This window comes from Miniopterus schreibersii (assembly GCF_964146895.1).
Source record: "Miniopterus schreibersii genome assembly, chromosome: 19".
NCBI lineage: Eukaryota > Metazoa > Chordata > Mammalia > Chiroptera > Miniopteridae > Miniopterus > Miniopterus schreibersii.
Window position 1 is genome coordinate 31913895 of NC_138119.1, and position 16246 is coordinate 31930140.

The 16246-nt window shown below is 51.1% G+C and overlaps 1 protein-coding gene across 1 annotated transcript in view; it reads right to left on the bottom strand.

The window, feature by feature from the left end:
* Positions 1-3135: 3135 nt before the first annotated feature.
* Positions 3136-16246, bottom strand: part of MDM4 (MDM4 regulator of p53) — a 54118-nt gene continuing 41007 nt past the window's right edge. The window contains exon 8 of the mRNA XM_081121210.1: positions 3136-3213. Within this exon, the coding sequence (XP_080977336.1) occupies positions 3176-3213 (38 nt within the window). The 3' untranslated portion in view covers positions 3136-3175. The remainder of the gene's footprint in view (positions 3214-16246) is intronic.

Genomic DNA, 16246 nt, shown 5'->3' on the forward strand with positions numbered 1-16246 from the left:
ATAAACTTTTGAAAGCACTTTCCTAGCAAGTACCTTTTTAAGGCAAGTATCACTCCTATTTCTGATAAAGAAACTGACACCCCGAGAGTAGTGACTCGTCTGAGGTCACCACATGGTGAAGGCAGGAATGGTAGCTGTGAGCTGAAAAGACTTTCAGAACAGGATGGAGCTTTTCACTGTGCGTTTGGGGGACAGCCTCTCTCTGCCACCTCCCAGGAGCTCAAGGCCCTGGGTGGACAGGTCTCTGTGCTCAGGGGCTGGGTCTTAGGAGCGGGGCTGTCCACACACCAACCTGCTCCCTTCTTGGAGGCAGAGCCTGAATTTCTGGCACTCAGTGGCGCAGGGGTGGCATGGGGCTGCCCACTCCACAGCCAACTTAGGAAGGAGGACCAGCAGTTATTTCCCACATAAAACAGCTTTATGGACTTGCAAACGCCAGACTCTAAAGTGGGCTCTCACTCAATTGGACCTGCCTGAGTCAGTCACAGAGAAGCTGGCCGCTCCACTCAGAAAGGGCCCTAACCCAAAGCCTGGTGGCCCAGTAGTTTCATTGCCACACCTGTAAGTCCAGGCTGAGCTGGGAGGGGGCACCGATTGAGACAGACAGACACTTCCTGCCCTCTCAGACAAAGTGTGCAGCTGGGATGTGTGTACAGTTGTGAATGTGCACATGATAAACCTCCCCCAGATGTATGGGCACCTAGGGGCCGCCTAGAGGATCAGCTGCCCAGCGTCCCCTTTTCTAGAAACCGCACAGCCACCTGGTTACAGCAGGACTCCCAGGGGCTTTCTCCTCCCGCCACAGCCGACGATGGGACCAGCAGCCACCTAAGCTGGGCCAGTCAGATTTCTCCCTTCAGAACATGGATCTGCAATCAAGAGGTTCCAGTCACTCTGGCTTTCTCATAAAGACGAGGAATGTCACCGTCAGAGATGCTACGGTGTCATTTTGCTCCGTGTAGACGAGGATATAGGGGGAGCCAGTCTGCAGCGAGAGAAAAGAATGGGTCAGGCCTGAAAATCTCCAGAAGGCCCAGTGGCATCTATGCCCTTGGGCTCCGTGGTTCCTGGGATTCTTCTAATAAAGTTTTCATTTTTGCCTACAGTTGGTTTCTGTTGCTTGCAACCAATGAAGAGTTAATACAGTGTAGCTCAGCTGTTCTCAACCAGGGGTGATTTTGTTCCCCAGGGGACACTGGGCAATGTCTGGAGGCATTTTCGGTTACCATAGCCAAGGAGTGAGGAGTGCCACTGGCACCTGGTGGGTAGAGCCCAGGTATGCACGGGACGCCCCACAGCACAGGGCTGTGCGGTCCAGACGTCAGCAGTGCCGAAGTGGACAATCCCTGGCCTAACTGAGTGCCCCGTGTGTGCCGGCGGCAGGAACACCGTCACTTAAAAGTAGGTTCTATGTTTGCCACTTAGCAAAGATCCCTTTCTAGTAAATGGTAACATTCTGGAGGTGAGAATTCTTATACTTTGGTGGTGGGAGGAATGTCGACTAGTTCAGCCTCTCTGAAGAGTCATTTAACAATAACGGGGGCCTTAAAATGTTCACTCGTAGATCCAGCAATTGGCTTTGCAGAATTTATTCCTGGTAGAAAACCTTAATTCAGAGATCTACACATTGTTCATTGCAGCTTTATTTGTAATGGTGAAATATGGAAACAACCTAAATATCCAACCATTCGTTGTCTATCGGCTACATAAATTATGACACATTCATATCACAGAGTAATATATGCAGCACTTAAAATTATGTTTTTGAAGATTATTTAATAACACAGGGAAATGATCATTTTGTTAACTAAAAGACCAGAGTATAAAAACTTTGAAATATGTATAAGCACAGAAAAAAGGCTGCAGGGAAATATATCAGATCTTTAACTGTGGCTTTCTCTAGGGAGTAGGATCACTGCTAGTTTTGTTTTCCTCATTTTTAAAAGTATTTTCCAATTTTTCTACAATAAAACATGTATTACTTTTGTAATTAGGAAAAAAATCATACTAGAAAGTAATCCTAAAATCAGAATTGAGGACAATGTAGGTTTATTCATCCAAAAATAAATATATGTGTCAGGAGCCTTCCATATACCAGACATTGTGAACAAAAAAGGTAGAAACCCTTTGAAAAGGCCTCATTATTAATAGTTAAATAGCTACCATTTGCCGAGAGCTTATTGTACAAGGATTAGATGTCTTACAATTTGGATGTCATAATCTCTGCACAACACCCCAAAGAAATACGGTCAAGGTCACATGGCTGCTGGCAGTGACCAGGATCCAAACCAGATCTATTAACCCTGAGAAGCAATTACCTGTCTACACCGCTCCCTACTCAGTCACTAGGGACTTGTGAGCCTGAGAAACAGGTAGACAGGGATCATTCCAGTACCAAGTTAGGTGGCAAACAGAGGTCATCAAGGAATAGTTTAGCACTGAGAGAGCCAGATAGCAGAAGGGAACATGCAGGGGGCAAAGTAGGTCGCAGACTGGGCATCTGGCTGGAGGGCCAAGGGGGAGTTGCTTGCAGCATCAGGGACAGTGGTGGGGCCAGGGGTGAGTCAGGGGCGCTGTCAGCAGTGCTCTGAGCTCCCCCTTGGAGGGAAGGATGAGAGAAGTGAGGCAGAGAGGAAAAAGAAAGCCAGTTCAGAAATTGGGGATCAGACATAAGAGTGCTTTGGTGCGGGTTGGAATGGCTGTAGCTTCGGCCAGAAAGGAACACATGCTCCCCAGAGGTAAGTCCAAAAGGCCAGAGGCAAGTGCAGAGGCGACTGGATGCTGCAGACCACGGGCCAGGGAGGACGGTGGAACTCCGGGACCTCCGTCGCGTGCAGGGCCTGGCAGAGGAAACCACCCTGTCTCCTTGGCAATGGAGAAGCCGGGACAGGGGCTGTGCAGGAATGGACAGCTCGAGAAGTAAAATTGGAACCTGCTAGGAGCTTGGGATAGCGGGTTAACTTTGCAACTGAATTAGGGAACAAGTCTGGATGCCTGGGGTGGAGCACCCTGGGCAGGGAGTGGATTCTGCTCTTCCAGCAGCTGGCCCACCAGGTAAAATGCCCCACCCAGAGCCCAGGTCACTGCTCTTGATGGTGGCACCCTGGCTCCTTCAATGGCAGAGGCAGGAGCTCATCCGTGGAGAAATCCCAGTGCGGCCTGAACAGATTTCCACTTACAATCTGGTGTTTGCTTTGGTTCCGACATCTTTTCCTGAGGGGCAGAGAGACATGTAGGGGAAAGCACTCGCTAGAAGCCCAGAGGCCTGAGTTCAAGTCCCAAGTCTGCTGCACATCGTAGGACTGGACACATGTCAAGGAGCCCCCAAGCCTCCATGTCCTTGGCTGCTGAGTGAAGTGACAGAGCCCACCCCTCCCCCCTGAGAGGCCAGTTCTCAGTGCCTCAGGGTCCTCTCACACAGGGGAGGTGGTAGCAGCACCCACATCTCAGGGTCGTGGTGCGAGTTCAGCACAATACACAAAAATCCCTGAGAAAGCCTGGCACAGACTACACACTCCATGCTGTCGCTGCCGCTGGGTTCAGGCTGAGATAACAGATGTGGAGCCGCTTTGAGATGGGCACAGCTCTCCACGTTCAATCAAAGGTGTTTCCATTTTGCCTCTTCCTGCCTGGCTGTTCCTCAAAACGCTCCCCTATCAGCAGCTGCAGTGCTGAGCGTTACAATCACCCCAAACCCTGCCCCCAGCCCCCCTCTCCCACAGGCTCTGCCGTCCGAATCCCCCTCGCTGGCTGACCGGCCCCTGCCTGCCCCACGAAGCCCGTCCACCCTGAGCCAGCCTTGACCCCCCACCCCCCTGGGCTGGGGCTCCTCCCCGCCCTGCCAGCACCTGTGCTGACACCTGGCTGCACATGCTGCAATTTTCCGTGTTTTCAGTTTTTGTTTTGTTTTGTCTTTTTTTCTGGTCTCTTGCTCTTGAAATCCCTGCCCGCCCGACCATGAGCTCCTTGCGCACAGACAGGGCGTGTGATGTGTCTTCGCGTCCCCGGCGGCTAGTGAGTGAAGCCTGGGCCTGTTACTGTCAGCCCAGGAAATGTGATGGGTTTGAATGGATGGGTAAATAAGACAACGCATGTGAAATCAGTCTTGACAGTTTAAGTGGCGATCATTATTAATAGTCCATTCGACAAATATTCCTGGCTCACCTGCTCTCTTTGCAAGGCCTCTACCAGGTGCCTTCAGCAAAGCATCACGGAGCCCTGCCCCCCAGGGGTGTGTAGGGGAATGAAGGAGAAGCCCCAGCATAGCTGCGTTTCCTGTTAGCTACTGTAACATAACCACATTAACATAAAGATGTTCTTTAAAAGCAGTCTAGGTTCCATCTGTGGACGTGCAGGCAGGAACAGCCCCCCAGGGGCTTCCGGAGGCTTCCTGAAGGAGGCGGTAGCTTGAGCACTGCCTTGTCAAGGAGCCGCGGCCAAGCCCGTGGCAGGACCCACCCCTGGCCCATTCAGTCTACTCTCCTCCTTCTGGAAGGGAGCGCTGGCCACTCCGTCCTGCCTCTCTGAGGGTGGCAGCCTGCTCAGTAACCTGAGGACGCCATCCCGGGAGCACAGCAGCGCCCCTCTGGCCAGGGCCCCAAGGCCGGCAGGGGCAGAGGGTGGTGGAGCAAGGCTTCGGAACCCACCAGACCCCGGTTTGAGTCCTAATGGGGTGTGTCACTCAGACATCTCGAAGGCCCTGCCCTGCCCTCAGGGCTTCAGGTCCTTCCTGGGAGCCCAGAAAAATCATGTGGCTTAGTGACTCGCGGGCCCCTAAATTTTACAGGTACATTCTCCCATCAGGCGGGGTCAAGAATTAGTCTCATTTTAAACCGTAGTTTTCTGATAAGAGAGAATGGTCCCATTAAGCACAAGAGGGCAGGTGTAATGAATGACCCCAGATGAGGAAACCAGGCCCAGAGAAGAAGAAAGATTTGACCAAGATGGAACAGAGAGCGGTGGTGGGGCCTAGACCCAGACTTCTCTGGCCTGTACCACATAGAGCTGATATGAGCCCCAGCGATCAGAAGTCACACCTAGAGCCACCCTAGTTAATCAGGTATTAGTTATGTCTAGGAGGGGATACTTTTGGGAGATGGTCAGAATGTCTAAAACCCTCAGCAAATAGATCTAGCTCTTGGCTCTGCAACTTACAAGTTCTGAGACCTTGAGCACGTCTCTTCCCCTCTCCTGGTCTCCCTTTCCTCACTTGCGAAGCAAAGCAGTTGTCCTCGAGGTCTCCAAGATCCTACCTCCCCTGATTCTCGGGGACTCCCAGGCATTCAGCAGAGGGGTTGTAAGGACAAATCTCAAGCCAGGACCTCATTGTCTTTCATAGGACACAGGTCCCAGGGATACTGGCTGGTCATGCTACTCCCTACATCAGCCCCATGCCCTCTGCTTCCTAGTTTCCAAAATAGACCTGTCCCCTCTCCACCCACCCCTGGATGTCAGCACTGCAGCTGGCTGGAGGGGAGGGAAGGAAGAGGCTTATTCATGGCAGCCTTGCCCATCTCTGTCAACACACAGCCCTCACCCCTATCTACCCCCTCACTCTGCCACTGTGTCATCTCTAGTCTCCTCTCCTCCCTGCATCCCATGCCCCAGCTGCAGGAGCCCAGCAGATCCCAAGGTAAACAGCTGGAAGTTCCTAGCAGCTTAACCCTCTGCTGGGGCGGATGGAAGCCCTCCGACCTGGGAATCTCAGGAGGAAGACAACGGGGCCTCTCCTTACTGGGTCCCCTCTGTTCCTTTTGTCCTTTAGCTGTTCCCTGTGCACAAGTCAGTTGGCTGACACATCAAGGACAATGCAGAAGCCCAGCAAGGTCAATGACTTGCTCAAGTTCACAGGAGGAGCAGGAGGAGAAAGCCACTCACTCATGTCTGACAGCTGCTTGGCGGTCACCAGGCAGCCCTTCCCCCCCGACCCCCCAGCCTCATCCAGTATGGTGGTTGGGTAAATGTGGGGGACGGGGTTCTGTCTTCTAAGTCAGTTCACTGTGTGGATTCAGGGAGACCTCAAACTTCAAAACTGGGGGTGGGGGTAGGGGTGGGACGGGGGGGAATGAGGAGTGGCAAAGGGGGAAAAGATAAATCAGAGACCACACGCCCTGAAGACGGAGGCTTCGATCCATTGGCCCACTCCCGAAGCCCTGCCAGCCCCCCGTGCCTGGCACAGCACCCTCCTCCTATTGAACCTTTAATTAAAGTGTTTGACTTACACGGGCACAAGCTACACACTTAATCTGCTCCAGAGACTGCCTGCCCCTCCCAGAGAGTTTGGACAGATCAAAGCTCTCTCCAGGGAGCACTAACTCTCCAGGGGAGTCAGAAGCAGAAAAAGATTTGGGAAACCACAAAAAACTAGATGAGGCAAGAGCAGGGTGTTGGGAGTAAGAGGCTGAGGAGAGCACCGGGTTGCAGGCCATGCTTGGTGCTCTGTGTCTCTTCTCACCCCCAGCCTCAGGGACAGACAACTGGTGTCCTCAGCTCGGGCTCATTGCAGTGAGCCCCTGCCTCCATGCACCTGGCCCAGTTGATGATCCCTCCTGTGGCTTCCCTCCATCGCTGTCCCTAGTAACTTACAGCCCTCGCTGACTACACACCTTCCCTTTTGGGCCTCCAAGCCTTTGCAGCTGCTGGGTCCTCTGGCTGCAGTATCCTTGGGTTGGGTTTCTGTCACTTGCAATCAAGAGAGTCTAATATAAGAGAATACTCATCTAGGAGGGCAGAAAAGATATTGTTAATTACGTGGACTTTGGAGGCAAATTGCCCAGATTCAAATCCCTGTACCACCCTTTGCTAGCTGTATGACCCAAGGCAAGTCATTTCATTTTTCTGTAGCTCAGTTTACTCATCTGTCATAGTGGGTCGTAACAATACCTAGCTCACAGGGTTGTTGTTAATGAGCTAATATCTGTAAATATCTGATTAGAAGAATGTACTATGTAAGAGCAAGCCATTGTCTCTGCTAGGACCATGGCCTACTGGACCAGCTGGCAAGGGCTCCTTCCCAAAACAGAGGTGTGAGATCCCCGTTCGGCCAGACAGGCCCCACCTGGTTTTGCAGGCTGGGAGCATCCCCTGTGCACTGTCCTCCGAGGCCACATCTGAGAGTGGGAGGATCGGACCATGAACGGGGGAGGGGCTAAGTGGGGTAGGAGTGTGGAGGGAGAGAGGAGAGAGTGGAGAATGAGGGAGCCTGCACGGAGGACCTCCTGGGAAGCCTCTGTCCCTGTGGAGCACCAGGAAAGGGACGCCTGCTGGCTCTGCAGAGGGCAGCAGAGCTCTGGTCCCCGTGCCCTTTGCTGGAGGGGACTCTAGCCCTCTGAATGCAGGCTTCTTGTCCTCACAGCAGCTGGCTTCCTCCAAGAAAGACTAAGTCAAATACACCTTTTGCCACCAGAAGATTTGTTTCTATTTGAAGCCCCCATTTGGTCTGTTGGAGAAGTTCACATTCCCCCAACCATCACAACATTATCTTGCAAGAACTCAGAATCCCAGCCTTATGTTTATTGTAAATAAAACATTTAACATCCCCCCCCCCTTCCTTTACAAGCCTCCCTCCAATTGAGCAAAAAACATTTTCATCTGCCCTGTAGAAGAAGGTAGGGAGGCAAAGGGGGAGGGAGGTAATTAATTCTGCCAGAGCATGAAGCGGCGAACAGCATAAAGCATTATTAATGCGATGCTCTTCTCAATGAATTAGCACAAACCACCAGCCCCCTCTCCTGTCGGGCACTCAGTGAGCATTTGTTGAATGAATGAACGTTAATAGCATGTAATTCTGTCTTTCCTGCTCTGATAAGTTATAAAGTCCATGCAGCCAAATCAGCATTAAATCTAGTTTATATACAGTCTTTGTTTTGGAATCTCAGGCCAACGTGAGGAAAATATTTGTTGGAAAAAAGTGAAAGTGTTCATTTGGGACCATTTGTTTTCTTTCTTTTCTTTTTTTTAAATATATCTTTATTGATTTCAGAGAGAGAGGAAGGGGGGGAGAGAGAGAGAGAGAGAGAAACATCAATGATGAAAGAGTCAGTCACTGATCGGCCACCTCCTGTGTGTCCCTTGCTGGGGATCAAGCCCGCAACCCGGGCACGTGCCCTGACTGGGAATCGACCTCAGTCTCCTGGATCCTAGGCCGATGGTCAACCGCTGAGCCACACTAGCCGGGCAAGGGACCATTTGTTTTCTGTATGGGGTAGGGGCAGACTACCTGGCTGGATGTTGGGGACTGGAGAGTGGCCACCCCGTCCTCCAAAGCAGTTCTCTGGTTCAACAAAGGAGGGTTGGGCTGCCCAGCCTACGTGGAACTCTGCTGGGCCCCACCCCACGGCAGCCCCAGTGAATGCCCGCCCTGTGGGAACTCACTGTTCTTCTGAGCCCTGAAGTGTGCAGGGAAAAAGGGGAGACTCCTGCTGGACAGATTCTGGCCTCAGCTGGCCCTGCATAACTCATTGCCAGTATTTATTCTCTCCCTAATGCCGTGGCCCTCTGTGTGTCCTTGGGTAGATTCCCACAGGGGACTCGCACGCAGACCCTGTCACTCCCTGCACATCGAGAGATTCTAGGGACAATAATTTCTGAGTAAATTACCTAAGTGCAGAAGGGTCCGCGTGGGAGCCTGGGGAGCATGGAGCAGGGACAGGAGGTGGGAATGGGTGACTTGTACATTTATCACAAAGCAATCAGTGCATGACAAGGGGCTCTAGAGCCACTGGGTCTGTCCAGCTGGACTCAACAGAGGGAAAGGTCATGCTTGCCAGGAAGGTCCCATCCATCACCAAGACACCTCCTTACCTGACTTCTATGTGCCCACCCCCCTGTATTCCAGCTGGCCAGAGATGCTGTACTGGCCTGGCTTGGTGTCCTCGGTCCTCCAGGCCATCCCAGCATCTGCATGTCCTGTCACACCTGGTCCCAGCCATGAGTCTCCTTGGCCTAGACAGTGCAGAGGAGGCCATGGCTTTGGTTGGTCCCCCTTTAGGAAGCTGTTTACATTTACTCTGCTTACATCCTATGAGGCCTGCAAACTCCTCTTCCTGAGGCCTGTACCTTCCCAGTTATTCAGGGTCCAAGGACAGAGGCCTTAAGTGCTCAGTTCTCTCCCCTGATTTACTCAAGTTACTCGTCTGACCCTCCTCAGCTTCTTCCCGCTCCTATCAAATCTCCCCTCACCCCTCAATCCACTGAGCACAGAGGCCCCTATTGCTGAGAGCTCCTCTCTCTCCTTCCCCGACTCCTCTCTGGTTGTACCCTAACCCCTGCGTCAAAGCCTGTTCTCGGTTCAGATTAATTTGTTTCTGATATTATTTTCATTGCAAGTGTGCTATGTCTTCCAGGTCATTTCCTTTTTTCCACTTTCCAAAGAGAGAGAGAGAAACATCAATGTAAGAGAGACACTTCAATTGGTTGTCTCCCGCATGCAAGGAGGGCCAGGGATCAAACCTGCAACTGAGGTACGTGCCCTTAACCAGGAATCGAACCCATGACCCTTCCGTCTGCAGGCCAACATCTAACCACTGAACCAAACGGGCCAGGGCTCATTTCCATTTTAACAGGACCAATGTCTCTACACAGGTGTAGCACTGGCATTGGGTTCCAACGGTGGTGATGAGTTTGGGGGAGGGAGGAGAGTCTTGACCAGAAGAGCTATTTCATGGCTCAAATTTGCAGCTCTGGATTCAGACCCTGAATTGAAATCCTGGCACGACTTCCTGGCTGTGTCACCTTGGGCAAGTCATTAACCTCTCCTAGTTCCTCAACAATAATAGGGATAAACATACCCAGCTCACAGATCTGGGGTGAAGGTTTAACAAATATACATTTTAAGATCCTGGTACAAGATTGAAACTATTCTCCTTAGCACAGTAAGGCTGGTGCTTCCAGCATCGGGGAGAGGACAGAGAAGGGAGATCAAACTGTCCTTTGCAGCTAAATAGCAGCAGAGCAGGTTATTTTACAGGCACATGGCCCCAAATATCTACAAGCCCCTGTGTACTGCGTCCCTCTGCATTTCCACCATTACCGTCATTCCTCTGGGTAAGCATTCTTTCTCCTGAGGGTCCTCCTTTAAAATATGAAAGTCCTTGGGAAGTCAAAGTCACTAATACTGTAATATGAAAAGTTTAATCAAAGGATTTGTTTGTTTATTTGTGTGTTTTATTTGGGAAAATACAGAGTGCCCTGGGGCTCAGAAACCAGGAGAGAAAGCAAGGATTATCCCAGCTCTGGAGGGCATGTCATGTGCCAGGTCCTGAGCCAGGTGAGCTTATCCATGACCTCACTGCACCCTCACAACAACCCTCAGGGGTAGTCATTACAGAAGGATTTTTTTAAAGGTAAAATCAAGACCCTTGTACAAATATAAAATCATTCTTAAAACTTTTTTTTGTCAATTCTCACCTGAGGATATTTTTTTCCATTGATTTTTAGAGAGAGTGGGAGAGAAGGGGGAGAGAGAAAGAGTGAAACATCAACGTGAGAGAGACATATCAATTGGTTGCCTCCCAGCGGGGCCAGGGATCAAACCTTCAACCCAGATACATGCCCTTAACTGGGAATCAAACCCACAACCCCTGGGTCTGCAGGCCAATGCTCTAAGCACTGAGCAAAACCACACATAGCAATTTAACACATCAATTAATGAGGGAACTAGTAAGGTGTTACAATTGCTCAAAGGAGATTCCAAGAGCAGCCACATACAGAAGCCATCAGGGTCGCTGCAAGTAATTTACTACTAGACACAGCTCTGGTCAGCACCCACAGCGCAATAACCCACTCAGCCTCCGCTGGACACGATGCACATTTCTCAGGACAAACTCATTAGCATTATCCTCAGCTTTCTACAATTTACAGATTTGTAAAACAGCCCAAAGACGATGAAAGGCTAAGGTGACCCAAGGGGAAACTAGCCAGGCCACCCAGCAATAACCTTTTCTGCCCATTTCAAAGTCTTTCACAACTTTTCCTCGCACATGATTACCCACCTTTCAGGGGCCAGGTTCCAAAGCAGAAAAGACCGAGACGGGCACAGAGACTGGGAAGGGGAAAGTTATCTAGTGCAGGGTCCCCAAGTGCCAGTCCCGTCTGAGGGCTGAGGAAGTTCATGATGAAGATGTCACGTTGGGGACGAAATTAGAAAAGTAACAATGAGCTAAGTTTCTCCACAGAGCTTTAGGATTTCAAAGGACTGTCGTTTATTAGACCTTATGTCCTCCACACATTTGTGGCATTAAATGTCCCTTCCTTTAGAAAAGAATGGGGGTGATGTATGGTAGCTGGGTGGTGATAGCTGCTGGGTTTTTTGTTGCTGTTGTTATATTTAAATGCTACTAATTCTTTTTTCTTTTCTTTTTTTAGTACGTTTTTATTGATTTTAGAGAGAGAGGAAGGGAGAGGGAGGGAGAGATAGAAACATCAGTGGGAGAAACATCTATTGGCTGCCTCCTGCATGCCCCCTACTGGGGATTGAGCCTGCAACCAGTGCATGTGCCCTGACCGGGAATCGAACCGGTGACCTTTTGGTTCATGGGTCGAGGCTCAACCACTGAGTCATGCTGGCCGGGCAAGCTGCTGTTTGTTTAATGTGCTTATTTGATGAAATAAAGGCTGGCAACTCTATTAAATCCCCATCTTAAAAATATACACACACACACACACACACACACATATATATGTACGGTTTTTATTGTTGTTATATTCTGTTATTTTTTATTTTATTCATATGTGGTAGCCAAAAGTCTGGAAACACTAATCCTGTTCACAATTCTGAAAATTTGTGTTATAGGTAAATCAGTTACAGGCTAGTTCCTGGGCAACACTACCTAGGTCCCCTAGGCCATCCGAGTTCTCCTGCTGGTGCAGGCGGGGAGGCGGCCTGGACAGGGAGGGCATCTGGGCACGAGGCTGAATAGAAGGGGAAGAAAGTGACTGAGGCCCGAGGGTGCCAGGGGACGGCTGAGATGAAGCAGAGCCTGAGCGCCACCCGCCCTGGGCCTCAGAACCTGTTCCGTATTGCGCTGCGTGCTTGTCCACAGCTTCACCCACACCATCCCCCGTCTGTAGCAGATAAGTTTCTGAGGCTCCGAAAAAACCTGGCCCATGCAGGCGTGTGGGTCCCGAAGGATGGGCAGCAGGGCCTGGCACCATCCCCCCTTCTGCGAGCTGCCCCAGGGCGCGGGTCCGGGGGATGCAGGCAAAGCCAGGAAAGAGCGGTTTTAGGCTTCGGCCAGGTCTGGAGAACCGAACAGAGATCTCTTAGCATGTGGGTATCAACTGGGCGGCCTGGCTTTTCAGCGCCTGCACATCAAGAGCTGGGTTGGCAAAGCCCTGCTGCCTCCCTCCCATCTGACTGCCCCACTGCCAGGAGTCGGAAACGGACACAGGCACAGCCCTTGAAGGCACAGGGCTGCCCAGGGAGCAAGAGGCCCCGCAGGCCTGCCCCAGAGAGCAGGAGAGCACACGCCCTGCAGCCTCGGGCTTCATCCTAAACAAGTCGAACATCTGTCAGGGCCCCAGAGCAGAAGGTGGCTTGAGCCCCAGAGGGGATCTTCGGGCACCAGCGTTCCATGGATGGAAAACCTGTTCTCCTCTCTCCCTGGGGGAGAGAGAGCTTGGGGGAGAGGGTTCCCAATGGGTTTTAAAGAAAAATGCATTGAAACCTGACGCAGAGTGTAGCTGAGCAGCTGGGCTGGGAAACTGGGAGTTTAGTTCTGCAGGGGGTGGAGAGACCCACTGGCTGAGAAACGAAAGCAGCTTGAGTTTGTAAACTGCCAGCACTGTGACCCAGGCAAGAGCCCCTCAGGAGCAGGGACTCCAGCAGCTTCCTCCCCATTCCCACTTGAGGGGAAAGGACAAGACCAAGCAAAGAAGCCACTGCTGGGGCCTGAGCTGGGAGCACTCCAGGCATTGGCTGGGCTCTGGAGTTGTGCTCCCAGTTCCACTTTCAAGAATGATAGCCCCAGAATTCCAGAATCTCCCATCTAGAGGGACTGCAGCTCCCCTAACAGAGGGTCCCCAGGCCTCTGTGGAGCCCAGTGCCCCAGAGAAGGCTCCCCACTCCTCGGCCCAGCCTGCCCCACTGTTTGCCAGCTCATATGGGCAGTAAATTTCTTGTGTGTGTGCTGGAATCTCATTCCTCTGTCAGTCAGCACAGTGCATATGCCCTGTGGTACCTGAGATTGGAATGGCCCCTCAGACAGGGCACAGGCTGCCCACATTCACCTGCAGGTTTTTTTCTTGGCCTACCTGTTTAAATCTTTTTTTTTTAATCCTGCATTTACAATAGAGAGACTTCCTATAAAAGTCTGGCCCTGGTGGAGACTCTTGAAATATTAGGAAAGCTGGCACCCATGACCCCACATTACCCCCTGAAAACACCAGGCTGGAGCTGGGTAGTGACCACCCCTCGAAGTGGACCTGGCTCCCCAGCTTACTCCAGCCCCGGTCCTCCCTATTGTCCCACTGGCCCAGCTGTTTTCCTAGACTATGACACCTGACCGCTCTCTAAGGGTATGAGTTTGTGAGGCCAGAGCTTGCCCACGCTCCAGGCGTTAGCAGTAACCATATGCAAAGCGCCTCCCTGGTTTAATGTTCATTTCCTTCCTTTATAACTTAGCCTCTTGCCTTCCAGAGCTGCGCCCACCCCCGGGATCTCCTTCCTCTTGTCCTGTTCCTTCCACCTTATGACCTTCACTGATATAAACATAATAGTGCGTTTAATACTCCTTTCCCTGTGCTCATGCATTTAAGTCAGTGGTGTTAGCTGGTAGGAGGCCCACCTCTCTATTGGAAGGGGATGAGTTGGAAAATTTTGGTGATATCATGACTGGGCCAATTAGTGCTTGGGGACCAGAGATGTTAAGTATCCTGCTATGCCAGGGATAGTCCCACTTAAAAAAACAAACTCATGGGGCCCAGCCAGCGTGGCTCAGCGGTTGAGCATCGACCTAGGATCCCGGAGATCAGGGTTCGATTCCCGGTCAGGGCATATGCCCAGGTTTCGAGCTCGATCCCCAGCAGGGGGCGTTCAGGAGGCAGCCGATCAATGACTCTCTCATCATTGATGTTTCTCTCTCTCTCTCCCTCTTCCTTCCTCTCTCTGAAATCAATAAAGACATATAGAAAAAAAAAAAAACCTCATGGGGAAACACTGAAATGGAATACTGGCTAACTTTTTATTTAACTTCCCTAGACCTCTGTAAAATGGGCATGCCATATCTCATTCACGTAACACTCCATTTCTTCCATAGGGTTGCTGTGAGATTACATGACATAAAACAAAACAGATACTTGACACATACTAAGCACCCATGGGCGTTAGCAATGTCGACTGATTTAGAAAATGGCGAGACAAGAACTAGTGTGTTTGCCCGCAGATCTGAATTCTCGTTCTGCTGGAAGGGTCTGCCATTAACCAACCACGAGACCCTGACCATGTCATTTCTCCTGTCTGGACAATGAGGGCTGTAGATTTCTGGAGTCCTGTCCACCCAAAGAGTCTGTGGCTCTGTGTGTTCCTAATAAGGTGCATGAGAGGCTCTTTGGGGTTTCCTCCAGGCTCTTCTGGTCTGGGCTGGCATTCCCACTGCAATGTTGACAGTCTGTAATGTTTTCTTTTTTTATTATTATTATTTTTTAACCCTCACCCGAGGATATTTTTCCATTGCTTTTCAGAGAGAGTGAGAGAGAGAGAGAGAAACATCGATGTGAGAGAGACACAATTGGTTGCCTTCCGTATAGGCCCCAACCAGGGCTGAAGATTGAGCCTGCAACTGAGCCACATGCCCTTGGCTGGAAACGAACCCAGGACCCTTCAATCTGCAGGCCGGAGCTCTAACCACTGAGCCAAACCAGCTAGGCCAAGTCTGTGATGTTTTGAGGGAGGCTGTGGTGGCCCAGCTTTTCCTAGTTGTCCCCCTTCCTCAGATGGAGAAAACGCTTCCTCCCCAGAACATAGCCTCTTGTGACGGGTACCTGTGGGTCTGCGGAATCTCACCGGAGGGACCCAGGGAGACTGCTTCTGAGGCTCAGCAGCAAGGCAGAGGCTCTGAAACAGATCCCCCCACCCCTGCCCCTGCGGGAGGAAGGCTGGCATGGCTGGGGGCACAGGGGGAGCTGGACATCCAAGGGGAAACCAGCAGGTCTGTTCATTTGAATAAGCCAGGAGGAAAGGACCCGCAGTGGCTCATTATAGAGAGAATACCTTGAAGCTAGGTTGCGGAGAGTCTGGAGAGACGGAGAATGGAGGGTAGAAATGAACTGGAAAGGCACAGCACCACACCGGCAAGGTAATGGTCCCGGTGGCTGGCGCGAGTGACAGGGCTGTTTATGCTTCAGATTTCCCTCCTGGATTTCAGGGGAATCTTACCAATGACTCCTCCAGGAGCCAGCAGCAAGAATACTGAAACAAAGCCTTGAACCTAGGGCAGCGATTCAACCGGTGGGCCGCAAGAATTTTAAAATATGCAATACATGACCATCTAGACAGGGGCATGATTTTTCCCTTAGATGTCAAATAAAACAATGACAGCATCCAACACAATAGCCGTCCAATGCGAGTGAGTCAAAATTATACTTTTTTTTTTTCAGATCAGCAAAAAATGAAGTCTATTTCTTGGTGTGCCGCAGAATTTGACTAATTAGTTTGCATGTGCTGTGAGGTGAAACAGGTTGAAAATCGCTGACCTGGGAGCTACGCTTGGGCACATTCAACTGTTGTTTTAAAGGCAAAGGGACCGTCGTCCCCTAAGATTGTAAAGGTTCCTGGTGCCCTCTGGTGGACGATGAAGGTTACAGGTGCTGGTCAGAGGCCAGAAATTTGGTTGGTCGCTGGTGTCAGGCAGCTGCAACCCCTGGCTCGGATGGAAGCAACGAGAGGAAACATCAAGTGCTAAGCACCCCACAGGCGTTACCTCACATGCGTCCATCACTCCCTGTTTTCCAGATCAGGGAGCTGAGGCTTAGAGACATTGTGACATGAAGGTCACCCAGCAAGTAGCTGGCAATCCTAATTCAGTGCCAAGATTCCAAAAATCCTGGTCACAGGCATTACAGAGAGGGAGGAGGAGAGGAAAACAGATGCAGTTATCTCCAAAATGCGTCCCATATTTAGGAATCAGCTTTACCCAGCTTCGAGCAGTGTACTTTGCTGGAGTTTGAGTTAAGATTTCCCAGTTTAGCCCGGCCGGGCGAGGCTCAGCGGTTGAGCATTGACCTAGGATCCAGGCGATCAGGGTGATCA